General features: G+C 39.6%; 1 protein-coding gene across 13 annotated transcripts in view; it reads left to right on the top strand.

Annotated features, from left to right (window-relative positions):
• LOC133498603 (liprin-alpha-1-like) overlaps window positions 1–18,326 on the top strand; it is a 131,274-nt gene that overhangs the window by 24,994 nt on the left and 87,954 nt on the right. For all 13 annotated transcript variants that reach the window (XM_061815668.1, XM_061815666.1, XM_061815671.1 and 10 more), the window contains 3 exons: window positions 11,119–11,220; window positions 11,522–11,686; window positions 11,815–11,889. In XM_061815668.1, the coding sequence (XP_061671652.1) occupies window positions 11,119–11,220; window positions 11,522–11,686; window positions 11,815–11,889 (342 nt within the window). The remainder of the gene's footprint in view (window positions 1–11,118; window positions 11,221–11,521; window positions 11,687–11,814; window positions 11,890–18,326) is intronic.

Below are 18,326 nucleotides of genomic sequence, written 5' to 3'. Positions count from 1 at the left end.
GTAGAGGTGGCGAAGGTTAAACAAGAGACACATGATGACATGTACACTAGGTTGGACACGAAAGATAGAGCAAAGGATATCTACACAAGGAATTTTTCTCCAGCAGTGCTCATTTATCATTATTATTTATAATAAGTCAGCAGTAAAAGTCAACTGTGATTACTCATAGTAATTTTTAAAGCACATTTTAAAATGTGATTAAACGCTGATTGATAAATACATTTTCCTTTTAACAATAGAAGTCATATTCATTAGTGAGATTTTCTGATAGCAAGCCACCCTGTTTAAAAGATGACACCATGCACCGTTGGAGTATTCCCCAGCATGTCTAGCATTTTTGTAAATAGGCATCATATTAAATTCTGTAATCAGGTGATACAGGAGCTCAAAATATTAGGGATGTCCCGATCCAACTCTTTCCCTTCCTATCCAATGTCGAGATTGCAGCAACTGCGGCTCAGAAAATGGATGGATGGATGCAGCGATATTGAGTTCTGGCCAGTACCGATATTGGTCGGATCTGACATCAGCAATAATCATCCATACTGTTATTTCTCGTGTATAATGCGCATCCCCAAAGTTGACCTCACAATTCTGGAAACCCTTCTACCTACGTGAATTTTTACAGATCATGATTTAGCTTCTATCGATAATCAAAGCAAGGGGTGTTATCTTTTAGTTTAAAAAAAAAAAAAAGAATTCAAAAGTCAAGCACTTTATTTGGACACATAATACTTTTGATTTACTCCTTATTTTGAAATTCACAGCCCTACTTCTTTTTAATATAAATGAGAAAACACATAGTTGTGCTTAGACATTTGATTTTCCAGACAGACTTTGTAGCATGAGTACAATTCTTTTAAGAAACCATGAAGGGCCAGGTGAACACACCTTTAATTTTTAGCTTAGAATTAAACTGTCAAGTATTTAAGATAATCATTGTCATTACACAAAACATCACCATAAAAAGTATGGTTTTTATTCCGTCGTCAGTCGTATTTATTAAAAAAAAAGTATGGACGTGAAAGTGTACAACAGGGGTGCCCACAATCTACTTTTCAAGCAGCCTGCCTCTGGTGGGTGAGTGTGTCGGCATCTTTGTGACTGCCATGGAGAAAGCAAGAGACAGACTGTAGAAAGGAATGCAGCTTGCTATAACACGCCTTTATGTGCACATGCACGCCTTTATGTGCACATGCACGCCTTTATGTGCACATGCACACCTTTATGTGCACATGCGCAGTGAGTGACATGTCAGAAGAGCCCAGGATTGGTCAAACCGAATCTCAATATATCTACTTGCGCGATTGATGTATTGGCCACACCTGAATCGAGTGATGAGCTGGACGATAGGCTTACCATTACTGTCTCGGGAATCAATTGGTCAATCGTGATTGACCCATTAAGCACACCTGATTTAAAAAAAATTCTCAGAACCTCTAGGTGGTGGTGGGATAGTGGAATAAAAGTGAAGAGGTTTTCATAACCACCAGTTGGTGGCATATATTTCTAAAATGTGAACATTTAATTTTCCCCAATACCTATGAATAACGCGCACTATTGACATTTGAATTTTTTTTTTTTTGGGGGGGTGCATTATACACAGGAAATGATGAGACTAGTAGACTGTAGTATGGAATGTTAGAAAAGGCTTGATTAAGTGATAACACTCAATCAGAGAATACTAGTTAGCAAAAGTAGTTATGAGAAAAACTGAGCTACATACTATTAACCTTTGGGTTACGTAAAGTAACTTTAAACACAGGCATGTACTACAATTGGTGTACCCTCCTCTTGCCCGGTGATAGCTGGGATAGGCTCCAGCACTTCCATGACCCTTGTGTGGATAACCAGCTCAGAAAATGGATGGATGGATGAATGAATAAAATAAATATTTTATTACAAAATCATGAAAACTAACTTAAAGAATACCAATACTAACAAAAGTATATTGAAATTGCTCATTGCCACAGTTTCAGTTAAGCACATTCTACAGTTGAATACATCAAATAAAAGTAAACTAAAAAACAATGAAAAATAAGTGCAATAAATAATAAATGCAAGTTGTACTTTCAAAAGTGCAACTTTTTTTTAATTCAGTGCTTTTTTTTTTAAACCTCCCTGTATAGTGGGAACAACATTTGGTTTTGCCACATGTGGGACAATGCATCTGGGGTGTCGTCTTCGCTGTTGCTGCTGTGCACGTCTTGACATCTGATTAGTGGTGTTCCATGTAATGAGCTACGTACACTTGCAGTAACAAAAAGTAGAAGTTGTCTCGATAGACTATTTTTTTGCAGAGTTTGAAGAATAGGTGTGAAGAGTACAGTGTTCTCCAGTTATTCGCGGGGGTTACATTCCTTTCACCCCTCTGAATAACAAAAAATCAGCGAAAACGGTCACTGTATTAATACGTTTTCCAAACTGCGCGCGTGGGTTGCGCTTGAGCATAAAGGCAAAGTATGTGCAGGAGAGCCACAGTGACGTCAGCACAGCCACTACACGTGCGGGTATCGAGTGTTAAGAGTCATTTGGAAGTAGTTCGTATTGGCAGGCTTGTAGCATTTGGTCATGGAGGGATTTACACACATTCACACACAACTACCATAGTAACACATACAGATCGGTAATATTACAATAGCCCTGGATATATATTCTATCTATGAAAAACAGCCTTTTATGTCCCAGCTCTTTTGTACTGTTTTTAGGATTTCACAAAACAAGTAACTCCATGCATGCTGGCCCTAAGAGGCCAAGGTGCACACAGCAGATATTTGAGTGTTTGAAAAAGCACTCTTTTCTTCTGACTTGTACATTGCGGGAGACTAAAGCTCATTTAGGCTTACCAAATTTATTTCTATTTAGTAAAGTCACAAAATTAGGGTTTTTTTTCTTTTAAAGACAGCTATAATAATACAGTAACGGGTAAAACACACGAACGCTTTTAGGCATGAATGAATTTTTTTTTTTTTTTTTTAAATTCAATTTCTATTGAATCCATTTTCAATTTTTTTTAAATTATGTATTTTAGTTTTTAATTTGTTTTCTGGTTGTTCTATTATGTTACATTTAAAGCTGAATTGTAGTTGTTGAATAAATAAAATTGTTTTGAAATAAATATCCATTTCCATAATTGCTCAGCCCTTCACACTCCGCATGAAGCAAAGCAAAGTTGCATATCATGAATATGCACCCCAATACAAATTCTGAAAGGTCCTCCACAACTTGGCTCATCCAACATTGAAAAATAAATGCGGAATTTTGGACCCTGCGTAAATTCAAAATAATTTTTTTCTTTTTCCCTTTGGTTGCATGCATTGTGTAGTACACTTTTACCTGAAAACGTTTTATGCTGTTTTTAGTGAACTGTTGCTTTAATGGGTTGGCACACATTTCTCTACTCTCCATTAATCCCCCCTTCTGTTCAAAGGTTTACGGGGCAGCTGAGTCTCATTCAAATCACCATGCCTCTCGTTTAAAAATACAGACACCAAATTACAGGGGTCCAGACATGATAAAACATGATGATGATTATTATGATCGGTAGTATTTTGCTTTACCCGAAATGAAGCTTGGTTTCTTAACCTACCTCATTTAAATAGATGTAAAAGAATTTAAAGAAAAAAAAACAAAGGGTATTGAATACACAGAGTAATATATTCTTATACTTTTGTTATTTGTGGTGACCCACAATAGTCTAACATTCATCAAGCAGCTGTGCCTTGGGAGGCAGGGCATGACTTCGATTTCCGTGTTCGGAGGCAATACTCTTGCTGCTGTGTGACAAAATGCAAATAGAATACATTACCAATTGAGATGTTATGTTTTGTCAATTACATCTCCAGTATAGTATTTTCCTGCCACTTTACTGCAGGCCATGCTTTTCAAATATACAGGGCTCTCATAACTTCCAGGGATTTTTTTTGCTTTTTCAACAGTTTAAGGCCTATTTATCAGGACCAAGAAAGTCAGTTGGGAAAAGCGGGGTTTTGGGCTGACCATGGGAGTGACTCAAGAATTTTAAAGGGCACTGTACTACATAACCTTTCCCTCTAGCCTCTGGAATGTAGTAAGTGAGATACTCTGTAATTACTCAAAAGACTCCCTCCTGTGGACTATCATTGGCTGGCAGAGGGCAAACATTGATGGGCAACAGCAATCTAATATTTCTTGTGAAGCAAAACCTGGTCCTGTCCCTGGAGAAGCTCAGTGACTAAGCTCCCGGCAAAAAGTAATTCTTGAGGTAAAAAAAAAAAAAAAAAAAAAAAAAAAAAAAGACTTCCATCATCTTACTGCATGCTTTTGTTTTCTCAGAAAACTATTTAGTCAAGATAGTATCCCTGAAAACATCCACCTCCAAAAATTATAACAGTACCTCTAATCTGATGGTCATGCATGAATCAGAATGTAGACTGTTAAAGAACAAAAACACAAAGAAAAGCATATTTCTTTACAAAGTGCATTTCATACACAACCTTATATTATTAAACCAAAGGAAAAATATCTTGGAAACATTTAAAACAATGACAAATAATACAATGTGAGACAGATCATATAAGAGGGTAAATGCTCTAAAAACATGAGAAAATTAGCACAAATGTTAAAGCCTTGGGAAAAGTTCTTCCACTTTAAACAGTTTAGCCTTAGTAGAGGTGTGCACTTCTCGTGGTATTACAGTTATAGTGCCATGAAAAAGTATTTGCTTTTTCCTAATTCCTTTTTTTTTTTTTTTTTTTGCATATCACTCAAAGCAAACACACTTCCACAGTCACCGTTGTTTTTGCTGTGTTCCTTATTACGGGAAGAAAACTTAAAAACTACTACTGGACATGACCAAAATGTGCTGAGGAAATGCCACCTGCAACTTTCAGAGAGTTTTACTTTTGAATACTATTTGTATTTAAGTTGAGGAAGTATAAGCCCTTCACTCTCTGGCCGTAGAGTAGGGAATTGCATGTGCATGCAGTAAGTGTGATGAAGAAAGGGTCTGGCGTGAGACTGTGTGGATGTGAAGAAACGTCTTTTTCACAGAAATAAAATTGGACAAACAACTCCTCTGTTTGGTCAGAAGGCACACACGGTAATTAATTGATTGTACGTATTGGTTTTGTATTACCTTGTTTCACTGATGTAAGTTTATATCTGTCTTTTCTTTAGTTTTTCATGTTGACTTGTTGGTTATGTCCAGTAATAGAATAAGATTTGCTGATTGCTGTGACGATAAATACTAAATAAAGCATCAGTTGGAACGTGGCTTTCCCTGAAACCAAATGAAAAACATTAGGGGCAATTACAGTGAAAAATGTGCCATTCCATGCCACGTGTAAACCGTGAACGAAAGAGACATTAACGGTCACCTTAGGTGTTGAGGGAAAGGAAGCCAGTCGGAGTGGGTTCAACTTTGTATCGAGGGACTTCTGCACGTCTGAGTTCACATACCCCTTCCTCCACATCTTTAGTCCTGCAGCAGCTCGGTGTTCAAAGAGCCAAGACCTCATCAGTTGCATTGAAAACAAACTGCTACAGTAACATCTCACCACTGTGGAAATGATCTTCATCAGGTCAGATTGCATCATCAGAGTTTGACACTCAAAGGGAGAAGTGAAACTGACCAGGTCCAAACTCAAGGTACAATGTTCCAAAGGAGAGTTAGATGACAGGATTCATTCAATTCAACAAAGCGAGTCAAATTTAAAACATGATTATGAGCCTCTATGTGCATAAACAGTACCAACTCGAGACATTACAAGGAAAATGTACATTTGTACTTCAGTCTCTCCCGAAATCATTCTACAATTGAATAGGTGTTATGCAGATGTGGAAAAGGAGTTTGATACTGAAGCTGGAAAAGAATCACTCCAGAGGTTGCTACAAATAGAGGATGCAAAGTCAATTAAATTAAAGGTAAATGGTGAAATAAGAGGGAGTGAGTTTGTCAAATCAGCCCTCAGCCCAGCAGTACTGTGGCCCCAAGTTCTTTTGATTTCAGCTGTGCCTCCAAGAAACTCTCAGATGTCAACAAGGGTTGAAGTGCCCCGAACTAGCAACAGTAAAATAGCAGCAAAAGATACTGAAGATTCCCGAGTTGACGTGCAAAAGGAATCCCTGGCAATGACAAGACATCCAGCTCCAGACATGTTTGTATTCACTAGTGATCCACTGACGTTCATTGAGTAGAGCAATTGTTTTAAGGCTCTTATTGAAACAAGCTGTGTAAATTTAGCACATAGACTGTTCTAGCAAAAAAAAAAAAGTTTGTGCCATGCAACCCAGTCTCCTCTGTTTGCATTAAGAACATTTAACTGACGATTAAGAACCGACAAAGAAGAAAAAAGTAAGGCGAAAGTCTGAGCCACAACAAAAGGGACTGAAACACTTTAACACAACGCAGTCCTTTTCCAGTTGGAAGGGAAAAAAGTTTAATGCATTTGCTTTAAGGAAAGTCACTTCATCTACAATTGTGAAACATTTGGAGCAATGCCACTTGAATAAAAGAAGTTGTCACTAAAAACGGCGTGTTTCAGCTGTCTAAAAGGAGTTGGACACATTTCCAAAAATTGTTGTCGAAGACCTACTAGTAATATTTTCAGGAAAAGCCATACTTCCCTTCATGAAAATTGTCCATAAATGGATACAGCTGGAACGCCACCACCACCAGAAGAAAATGGTTCGGCTCTCTCAAACAATGTGAGATTGAACAAGAGTGATTGCCCTTCAATTATCGTTCCTGTCATCTGCGAACATCAAGGTCAAAGGGATCTCTCTCATCTAACCTCATCTCTCAGCCTATCCATTACCACAGCAAACACGAAGGGGCTCAGCTGATCCCTGAAAACCTTAAATTCTTCTGTCACACCTACAGCATACCTCACCACTCTTTTACTGCCATCATACATGTCATGTACTATTCTGACATTTCCCCACCACAACATACTTAAGCATGTAGTACCACTGTACCTCTCTTGGTACTCTGTCATAGGCTTTCTGTAGATACACAAAGACATAATGTAGCTCCTTCTGACCTCTGTACTTTCCCACTTACATCCTTAAGGCAAGTAATGCATCTGTGTTACTCTTTCTCGGCATGAAACCATACTGTTTCTCGCAGATACTTAAAGCCCAAGTGTCATCACTATAAACATTCTAAAATAGATATTGTAATGAAAAATACATATAACATTATTCACTTCAATGTCTTTACGAAAAAATAAATGTGAGCGGAGACAGCGTCATCCATGTGCAAAGTTGCAGAAGTGTCATTCTCCGACATCCAAATGGTCGCCATATTGGCTGCATCCTCTGTACGTGACGTCACCCGGACGTTCGCCAATGAAAACACACGGTGCACCCTAACAATGGGAGACGAACACGTCCCTTCTGACACGGAAGCTCTTTTCGAAAAGGAGAACACCACACAACCGAGTGAGGTTACCGGGGCAATATTACACTATTGTTTTGAGCGCTCGGGCAATATTACACTATTGCTTCGAGCCGTATTCAGATGATATGCTATCACGGCCAAACCGCATCCTGTCCGATCCACTTCCGTGGGGGAGATCAGCCATCGCGGCTCATCGCAGCCGGCCGGTGTGGCTTATGACTGAGCCGAACCGTGCTGCTTTAGGGGGTTGTTCATAGCCCCCGCAGTACGCGATGAACACTGCCGAGCTGGGGCGCTTTACTGCGCGCATGTGGCTGACTGAGGGATTCTTGGCTAGGTTCTTCAGAGCCGCCGCCATCCGCAAAGCCCGACGCACAGCCTTTGCAGAAGCAGTGACCGCTGAATGCAGAACCGTGCTGCTTTAGGGGGTTGTACATAGCCGCTGCAGTACGCGATGAACACCGTCAGGCCGGGGTGCTTTACTGTGCGCACGCGGCCGAGTGAGGCATTCATGTTTCTCCGGCAGTGGCCGCAGGCGAGCTTCCAGGAACCCTAACCTGGACGCCGAAGCTAGGCTAAAGGCCTCCGCCACCACTGAACCTCAGCTAAAGAAGAACCATCCGAATATTCAACATTAATTCCAGCCACAGGTTGAAATGTGTATGGAAGTATTCCTCCGTCTTCCCGACCAACCAATACTGCTATTTCTTCATTAGATGAGGATAAATCCGAGAAATCAGCGCTGGGCATAACGGTCTCCCATGTAATCGAGCCTTTGCTGCGGCACGATGCACGTCACATACGCCCACGTAGATCATGTGACTTGCGAAAATGGCAGCGCCCCTGAAAATTGGTCACTGTCAATAAAAATCTTCTCAAAACACTATTAAATAGAGGATTTAACATCACATTGTCAAAATAGGGTACATATTACACGACCTATTGATACACTGTTCATGCAAAGCACTGGATTTCCCCTTTAAAGGCGGACAAGCAGGTCTTTGAGGGTCAGAATTCTAGCTGATAGACAGGTGTTCAGATACTTGTTTGCAGCTGTATCGCACAAATCGTTAAAAAATCTTACATTGTGATTTCTAGATTTTTCTTTTTAGATTATCTCTAGCACAGTGGACATGCAGCTATGATGAAAATTTCAGAACCCTCCATGATTTCTAAGTGAGAGAACTTTCAATATAGCAGGGTGTTCAGACACTTATTTTCTTCACTGCATCATCCATTGACCTATGTCGTTCGCAACTTCACTTTGTAAACCCTGTTCATTGTCATGTCCAGCAGTTGAAGTTGCTTTGTCAAGCCTCCTGGAATAATGGATGTTCTATGTATATTCATATAATATGTATAATAATGGAATAATGGCAAGGTCTGAGTTTATTTGCTAGGCTTGTTTTTTCATGGTGGTTGTTTGTTCTTTGATCATTAATCCATTGCTTTTCCAGCTCAGGCCACCTCACATTGTTTCCACTTAGACTCGGCCTTGTCTTCTTCACTTAGTGAACCTTGTTTTCCTGATTCCTCCACTTGAGCACCATGGATTCGTTGGTCTTAAATTCTCTCGTGGCTGCTTGATTCCCATATTTCTCAGCGTAACTGATAGCTTGCAGTTTAAACTGTTTCGGAATCGGATCTCTTCGTTGGTGCCATTTATGGGCGTTCTTTGCCAAAACTGTTATTTAGCACAAAACACCGGCATTATAGTGCATTGTGAGAGTATTTGGCCCCCTTTAACTTTTCAACCTTTCTCCACATTTCAGGCTTCAAACATAAAGATATAAATCAAGAATCAACAAGTGGGACACAATCGTGAAGTGAAATGAAATTTATTTTAAACTTTTTTTTAACAAATAAAACCCTGAACAGTGGGGCGTGCAATATTATTCGGCCCTCTTGCATTTATACTTTGTAGCCCCACGTTTTGTTGCAATTACAGCTGCAATTCGCTTGGATATATGTCTCTACCAGTTTTGCACATTGAGAGACTGAAATTCTTGCCAATTCTTCCTTGTAAACAGCTCGGGCTCAGTGAGGTTGGATGGAGAGCTTTTGTGAACAGTAGTCTTCAGCTCTGCCCACAGATACTCAATTGGATTCAGGCCTGAACTTTGACTTGGCCATTCTCAGACCTGGATACGTTTATTTGTGAACCATTCCGTTGTAGATTTGGCTTTATGTTTTGGATCATTGTCCTGTTGGAAGATAAATCTCCGTCCTGGTCTTAGGTCTTTTGCTGACTCCAGCAGGTTTTCTCACAGAATTGTCCTGTATTTGGCTCCATCCATCTTTCCATCTAGTTGAACCCTCTTCCCTGTCCCTGCTGAAGAAAAGCAGGCTCAAACCATTAGGCTGCCACCACTATATTTGTCAGTGGGGATGGTGTGTTCAGGGTGATGAGCTGTGTTGCTTTTACACCGAACATATCGTTTTGCATTGTGGCCAAAAATTTACATTTTGCTTTCATCTGACCAGAGCACCTTCTTCCACAGCTTTTGGTGTGTCTCCCAGGTGGCTTGTGCCAAACCTTAAATTAGACTTTTTTTTTTTTTTTATGAATATCTTTGAGAAATGGCTTTCTTCTTGCCACTCTTCCATAAAGGCCAGATTTGTGCAGTGTACGACTGATTGTTGTCCGATGGATAAACTTTCCAACCTCAGGTGTCCATCTCTGCATTTTATCCATAGTGATTATGGGCCTCTTGGCTACATCTCTGATCAGTCTTCACATTGTTCAAGGTGAAAGTTTAGAGTCTTGGTCTTGGTAGAGTTCCAGTGGTCTGACACTCCTTCCATTTCAATATGATTGCTTGCACAGTTCTCCTTGAGATGTTTAAAGCTTGGGAAATCGTTTGTCTCCAAATCCGGCGTTAAACCTCTCCACAACATTATGTCGGACCTTTCTGGTGTGTTCCTTGGTCTACATTATGCTCTCTGCACTTTAAACAGAACCCTGAGACTATCACAGAGCAGATGCATTTTTCAGAGACTTGGTTACACACGTGGATTCTATTTATCATCATCAGTCAACAGTGGAACATTCAGAGATCCTCACTGAACTTCTGGAGTGAGTTTCCTGCACTGAAAGTAAAAGGCTGAATAATATTCCACGCCCCACTTTTCAGGTTTTTATTTGTTAAAGAAGTTTAAAATATCCAATAAATTTCATTCCACTTCATGATTTTGTCCCACTTGTTTTTGATTCTTGACAAAATATTTTTATTTTAAAGCTTTATGTTTGAAGCCTGAAATGTGGTGAAAGGATGAAAAGTTCAAGGGGGCCAAATACTTTCACAAGGCACTGTATATACCTTCTGAGGAGCGTGCCTTTAGCGTCCTCTCCCACACCCCGTAACTTATCTGTAACGGCTGCACGCTGTCTTCTCACTTTTCCTCTACATAAGTAGCATGTAGGCAGGAAATGCTCCCTGTCAGTTACAGATTTTGGACGTTGGCGTACACATAAGGCGCTCCCCATCCATTTTGAAGAAAATTCAAGACTTTTGACTGCGCCATATAGTTGGGAAAATATGTAAATGGGGAAAAAAATTGACCACCTGGTGTGATGCTCTGGACCAAATAAAATTTTGCAGAGAGAAAAATCTGATACTTTCAGAAAATGATACTCTAGACTTAAAATTTTCGATTATGTTAAACCTGTTGCAAATTTGCAACCCCTGCCCGGAAAGGGTTAATATAAAGCTAATTATGCATTTGTTTTGTTGTAGGAGTTTGCTGCACTAACAAAAGAGGTGAACATGTGCCGGGAACAACTACTAGAAAAGGAGGAGGAGATTGCAGAACTGAAAGCTGAGAGAAACAACACACGGGTTAGTAGAAATTTTCTCATACTTTGCAGATTGAAAATATGAACTCGAGAAACTTGAGATGGTCTTCACCATTGCCATGTTAGGATCATAGCTTCTTTTATAATTCCTTAATTTCTGGTTGGGATTTAACTAACTAATAATAGAGTCAACACTTCATATAATCAAAATCATGTTATTTTATATGTAAACAATGGAAAATAATTGTGTTGTGAATAATACTGGAAAGAATCTTGCCGCCAATTACTGCACGTTTGTCTGCAGTGCAATTGTTATTTTTTCACATTATTGGTGGTTTGTGCAGCTCCTGTTGGAGCACTTGGAGTGTCTGGTTTCTCGCCATGAACGTAGTCTGAGGATGACAGTGGTGAAACGGCAAGCTCAGTCTCCTGCAGGGGTCTCAAGTGAAGTAGAAGTCCTCAAAGCTCTTAAGTCACTTTTTGAACACCACAAAGCCCTTGACGAGAAGGTAGGACTCGGATCTGTTTTGCACAGCTGACAAAGTACCACAGTATGTGTGCTTTTGCTTGAGTGTGAAGAAAATACTTTCATAAATATCAAATGGTGTGGTTTGGTTTGAATTTATTTGTCTTTTAGGTAAGGGAGAGACTTCGAGTTGCCTTGGAAAGATGCAGCGCTTTGGAGGAACAGCTCACCATGTCACACAAAGAGGTAATTTTTGTTGTCCGTCAATACGTATTTGTTGAACAACAGTTCTTCTAAATTGGTTTTATACTTTATACTTGGAATTCTATCATTCTTAAATTTTGTAATGAATATTTAACCAAAAAATGGTAACAGCATTGTGACTCATGCTCAAATCATGGAATTGACCTTCTACAAATTATGTTTTAAAGAATCATAAAGCTTTCAATATTCCATCCATTCATTTTCTGAACCATTTGTCCTCATTATATTTGGGGGTTTGCTGGCACCGATCTCGGGATTCAAGCGAGAGATGGGGTATGCAAGCCAATCACGGAGCACATATAGACAAAAAAAGTACATTTAAATTCACAGCCACTTACAATTGAGTCTTCAATAAACCTACCATGCATGTTTTTTTAAATCTGGGAGGAAACCCACGCGGGGACAAGCACAGGGATCAGACGGAGGTAAATGTGGAAACCACTCAGCTACCATGCCTTCTCAGTATTTATCACAGGAAAATGTTACTTATATCACTGGAATCATCTTTAAAAGAGCTGTTAATGCTGGTCCCAAGCATATAAATGAATCTTTTAAATTTTACACACATACTGTATTGGCAAAGGTTCAAGTTACTTGGATAGATATGAATTTAAAGTGCCACTGACACCTAAAACTTAAAATTGTGTATGTCTTTAATCTAAAATAATCATCCGGAATGGACCCATTCGTTTTTTTAACAGCAAGTCAGAATGTTGCCATATTATAATTTTTTCATCTCCCGCCAGGAAAAGTTTCTCTAGGATTTTGTGTTAAGGACCAGGAAGTTAAGCTTTTTGCAGTGGCGGGGTTAAGTGGTTATAGTGGTTTATACCTATTGTACCGGTGAAAAATTACCAGATTTTTTTTTTTCAGCGTGTTAGCCAAAATGCACACTCGGGAGGATGGATTCGTTCTTCACACAATTCCAAAAGACCCGGTTTGTCGTGAAAAATGGATTGCACAGGTGCAAAGGACGAGCTTTGTGGTTTCCGAATGAATGGTAGTTGTGTATAGAGCTATTAAAAAAAAAATAATAATTGGGGTAATTTATATTACATTTTATAGCATATGTTACGTGATAATTTTGAATAAATCCCCTTAGTCAAACCAGCACAATATAAAAAAGCACTTGTATTGGGTTTGAGACAATTTAATCACAGACAATACAAAACAACACAAAACAATAACAAAATAGAAGTACAAAGACAGTTTAGTAGCATGTAACAAGAGCTAACTAACCAAACGACATATTCTCACCACTCGAACTCGAACAACTTGTTTGAAAGCAGCAATAATATAAAGCTCCGTCCGCGTCCGACGATGTAATCCTTCTCTCAGAACGTAACAACAGATCTGCGTCATATTGGTGGTGTCCGTGTACTTGTCCGAAAGCGGCAGGATGAATAAAAACCTCCGTCCGCGTCCGACGACGTAATCCTTCTCTCATCACGTAACAAAAAATCCTCGTCTAATCGCCGGTGGCTGCTGTTAGCTGCCGATAGCCGCCGTTTGACGCGACGCCGATGTGGGTCGGGCCAAGAGGCTTGGCTGGACCGTGATGTCCCTCCGCTGGCGGGGGTCTCTCCCCCATCGGCCACTGGTGTCTGGGCACCCCTGAAGTAGTTACTTCGCCTGCTATGAGTCCTCCTGAGTACGCTACATACGCAAGACTTGTAAAAGAGTTTGGAAATCGAACAATTATAGACCTGTCATTTTGAACATTTCTTCGGGTTCCTTGTCCATCTGTCGGGGAATCTGTTGTTAGTTAGAAGCGATCCGTATATAATCTAAATATGGCTCCAGTCACTTTACGCAATTTGGAGATGTTCTCTTTTTCCGAAATGAGCTTCAGTCTCAGAAGGGGCGTCAAAAATCTGAAAATCTCTCTTGTTCATCTCCCATAGCAGGTGGTGTAGCGTGTATTCAATGGTGACTGTCCCAGTGTGACATCTGCAAATGACGTTGCAGGCAATATGTCCGCCACTGGGATGTCGAGTGAGACTTCCGCATCTTTGCGCATTCCTGACAACCTCTCCGCTCATTTTTTTTTTTCCGTATAAACATTGAAGTGAATACTAATAAATGTAGATTTCACAATATTATCTACTTTAAAATGTATATTTGGGTGTCGGTGGCAATTAAAGAGACATCCTATTCTTGAAGTGTTTGTAATGTCTAATTTCAAACGCAAATCATCTCCTCTTAGATGAAAAAATGTTCAACTGTACCATAAAATGGATAACCGTTTCAATGTTTTTACCCAAAAATATTTTGTTTATGAATTAAAGTCCACGAACTTTGACATAGTTTCTGAAAAACGACTCATTTCGGCGCACAGCCTCATACGTCACTAACGCTGGACCCGCTCTTGTGCGACTGGTACTGTCTGGTTATGGCATCAGTTTACCACGTGAAATTATCTTTATGGTGACGCAAGATATCACCAGGTATTGCTCTCAAATTAACGTGGTAACATTCTAGACGGATTTCGTTCATTAAAATCCTTATTTGTGAAACTATACCAACTTAGACTGTGGACTATGTTATCGTCTTCTGTTTGTTTCGGTGTGATAATAAACAAGTCTTGTATATGCTAATTAATGACGCACATTGTACTGCATATAGTTTCTTATACAAGCACAGGCAGATCCATCGCGCTGTACGATGAACACGGCGTTTGCATAATTTTAAAATAAGACGCAAAGTTTCCCATATACATTCAGGATATCAAAGCCTTCACTATTTATCCGTTTATGACGAACTAAACCAAACAATAACTTCACAAATGCTTACCAGTCTTTGTTTCCAACATGAGGCATATCCTTCTCTGTGCGCCTGACTGCTTGCTCTTTAAGGCCAGCCGTTTCGTCTACTTTCGAATATGTGTGCTCTCCAATTGGCTCAAATTGACAACCTTTAATGCCTTTATAAAGCTTGTATTCTTCACCCTCTTCGTAGGAAAAAGAATAGTGTTCATCGCATCAAAATATCGGAAAATTATCGGGGTTCTGACATTGTATTCCAATGCTCGCCATTGTTGACGGCGTAACGTTCCTACTCGGCTGTTTCTGCTTCGTTTTTTTTTTTTCCCCACCGAATCCAGCAACGTGTGATCTTTTTTTGCCGATAATCAAAAAATAAAAATGTTTCCTTCATAACGGAATTCTGATTCTAATTCTGCCTAAAAATCTGTATAATATTGGCAAAAAGGAGCACTGAGGACATTCCGTACACTTTAATCTGTAAGGTTTCGTGACATTGAACCACCCTCCGTAGTAATAAGATCTTAAACTCTTCTGGGAAGGTTCATCCACATCACACTCTCTCATCCATGTCTTTATGGTTTATTGGAACAGGAACAGTGCATTTCCTATTTGTTCCCACAAAGCTGAAAATGTTCATATTAGCAACGCCTCAGCTCTAGTGAAAACAACTGAATGCTTAAGCATGCCAAGAGATTTGGGCTTCAAAGGATTGACCAATATCATGTTCAACCATACTTTTGGCAATACAGGGTTCCTTCGCTACTTCACTTCGTCGTGAAAAAAAAAAAAAAAAAACAGATCAGCATATTGCGGGAAGACGTATTGATACAAGGCACGTGATTGGTCCCCGGCGCGACATCGACCAATGAGAGCATGTGTGGATTTATCTCGTGAGCTGGTTGGCTGCGCATCATTGAAGCTTCACCCAACAACTTCCATTCCACCCTTTCCTTTGTCCTTCCTTTTTGCCATTTTCTATGCTGACTGTGCTGTCCTGATGCGAAAGCTTCCAAGGAAGCGCCCAGGAAGAAGAGGAAGATGATGAGGATCAGCGATAAAGTAAAACTTTTGGATATGATCAAAGACGGTAGAAGTTACGCTTTAGTGGCGTGCCATTACAGTATGAATAAATCCACAGTGCACTACATAAAATACGTAAAACCGCTTCAATTACTTTTAATAAGGAACCAATACGTGTGATTCTGAGACAACACGTTTTTCTCAAATATAGAAACTTCAGTTATACCAGGTTTTTAGACACTGAGCATCCCACCACACCGCTTATCTGTAGCATTTTCTTGCTCATTTCCCACATCCTATCCTGTCCCCCCCTTTTATATCCTCTCTCATCTTGTTCTCATGGTTAGTTATTGCATGTCCTCTCTGGCTCACCTCTCCCTCCCAATCTTCAAATATAACAACCATTTGACTGTTATATTACTTGTGCTTAAATATCTAGATAGTACAGTGATAGATAGTACAGTGAACCCTTGCCTATTCGCGCCTCACCGTTTGTTGCCCTGCAAATTGACAGAATTTGGTCTCCTTTTTTTAAAAAAAAAAAAAAAGTTTTTTACATTCCTGTATTTTGACGATCGTAAAGGTTTTAAATTCTCTTCTAAATAGACGAGGCGCCACATTGGTTATGGCGTCTTACAATGTGGTGCACCTTTTGTGCACACTGAGTTAAACTTTCGCAATTATTGTTCTGGGACTTGTCCAACAAAGTACACTTAAACACACTGGTTACACTGTTTGCATGCATGCCATCAAGTGCGTTAGCGTGTATGTAAGCTACCATGTGATGGCGCTCACGAGGGATTGAGGAACAATTGCATTTCACATCTGTAACCAGAAGAAGCTTACATTACCCTATACTCTGCTAGCACTAAAAGTTTTCTTATTCTTATCCTATTCTTGTATGAAAAGTTGAATTTTGGTAGTTATTGGATCACGAATTGGTATAACGAGATACTTGAAATCAACAACTCGGCCTTGGATACAAAAAAAAAAAAAATTAATTGGGACAGCCCTAATCATAGCCTATTCTTTTTGGCTATGGTATGGGTCTGTATGGGACTGCTTTTGGCTCCGGACCCGGAATTTTATTGCAGACGGTGTGCAGCAGGCACCTGAAAATTGAACAGCAAGCCGCAAATTACACTGGTGATTGTAATTTGGATACTCCTTCTATTAGAAGAGTACTGCACAGATTTCTCGTATCACAATGTACAATAGATGCTCTTAAATGTCATTTATTGAGACCTCAAAGTAAGAACCTTTGTGACATCAAACACCCAGTCAAAATAGCAGACGTCAGTTGGTAAATATTGTTTACTGTACTTAATGTTGTTTTGTCCGTTTTTTTCTGTAATATTCTCGTAGTTAATTCTTATTCATTCTTTAACTGTTCAGAATCTGAGAAATTGAGACTGATGCCACTCCTGCATCATTTTAAAGCACAGAGGTTTCTTGAATTCTCTCCATTGAATGAGATTAAGATTGACAAAAGCCCTAGAGGGTGTTGAACTGTCCTAGATTTATCTATGCTCTGTGATGAAGCACTTAATTCTATAGTCATCCTTTGTTCACAAAACATGCACCCACCCCTGTGTGCTCTATTTCATACACAGACGCACACAGACGCACACACACACACACACACACACACACACACACACACACAAACGCATACATAATGGAACCTCTGAGTTTGAACAACTCCAGGATCGTACAAATCGGACTTTGACCAAAAAAAAAAACAAAAAAACAAACAAAAAAAAAAAACGGCATAAAAAATTCCTCGGTGTTCGACCCAATTCTCTGACGCTGAACACCTGACCGAAGCTTAAGCCATGTTGAACGTGAACCGAGCGCTGCCGAACATGCACAGGGGGGAGTGCTGAGACATATTCATTTTGAGTCAGTCAGGCAGTCACAGTGTGAGGATCCCCCCCACTCCCAGTATTTTCTTTGCAATGGACCCAAAGAAAAACAGTGGTGCTACCAGGAGCAAAGGAAAAAGGAAAGTTGTGTAAACCACAGTGAATTTAAACAAGGAGGTCATTGCTAAGTAGGAAAATAAGATGCACGTTAGTTACGGCTCCTGCTAACTGGTCTCTTAAGGCTAAGTCAACTATTTCAACTATCCTAAAGAATAAAAATGTAATAAAAGGCAGCTAGTGTTGCCATTGGAGTGACCAATATTCCATAGCAAAGGCCACAGATAATATAACAAATGGAGAAGCTACTGGAGAATGACCCAGGTCAAATCATGGAGGTTGACTTCGGCGTAACACTTCCTCCTTCCCTCTTGAGTCCCTTCGATGTCATCACACTGTAACTAAAAAGGTAAAGAAAAAAAACCCACACATTTAAGTTGCTTTAAGTTTATGCATTTTTTAAAATACTGGTTGTACATGTTTTTACATTAATAGGAAAATAAAATGGAAGTTTGGAACTGATGAAACTACATTATTTCAGATGGAAAAAAATAAATATAAACACACATGCACACACACACACACATCACGATATATACATTATTATGCTCTAACCTAAATCCCATCAAAAACTTGTGGGCAGATCTGAAAAGGTCTGTGAGGGCAAGGCATTCGACATACAGTGAAGAAAATAAGTATTTCAACACCCTGC

Source organism: Syngnathoides biaculeatus, chromosome 3 (genome assembly GCF_019802595.1).
Source record: "Syngnathoides biaculeatus isolate LvHL_M chromosome 3, ASM1980259v1, whole genome shotgun sequence".
Classification (NCBI taxonomy): Eukaryota; Metazoa; Chordata; class Actinopteri; order Syngnathiformes; family Syngnathidae; genus Syngnathoides; species Syngnathoides biaculeatus.
This window is presented reverse-complemented; position numbering and strand designations above follow the sequence as displayed.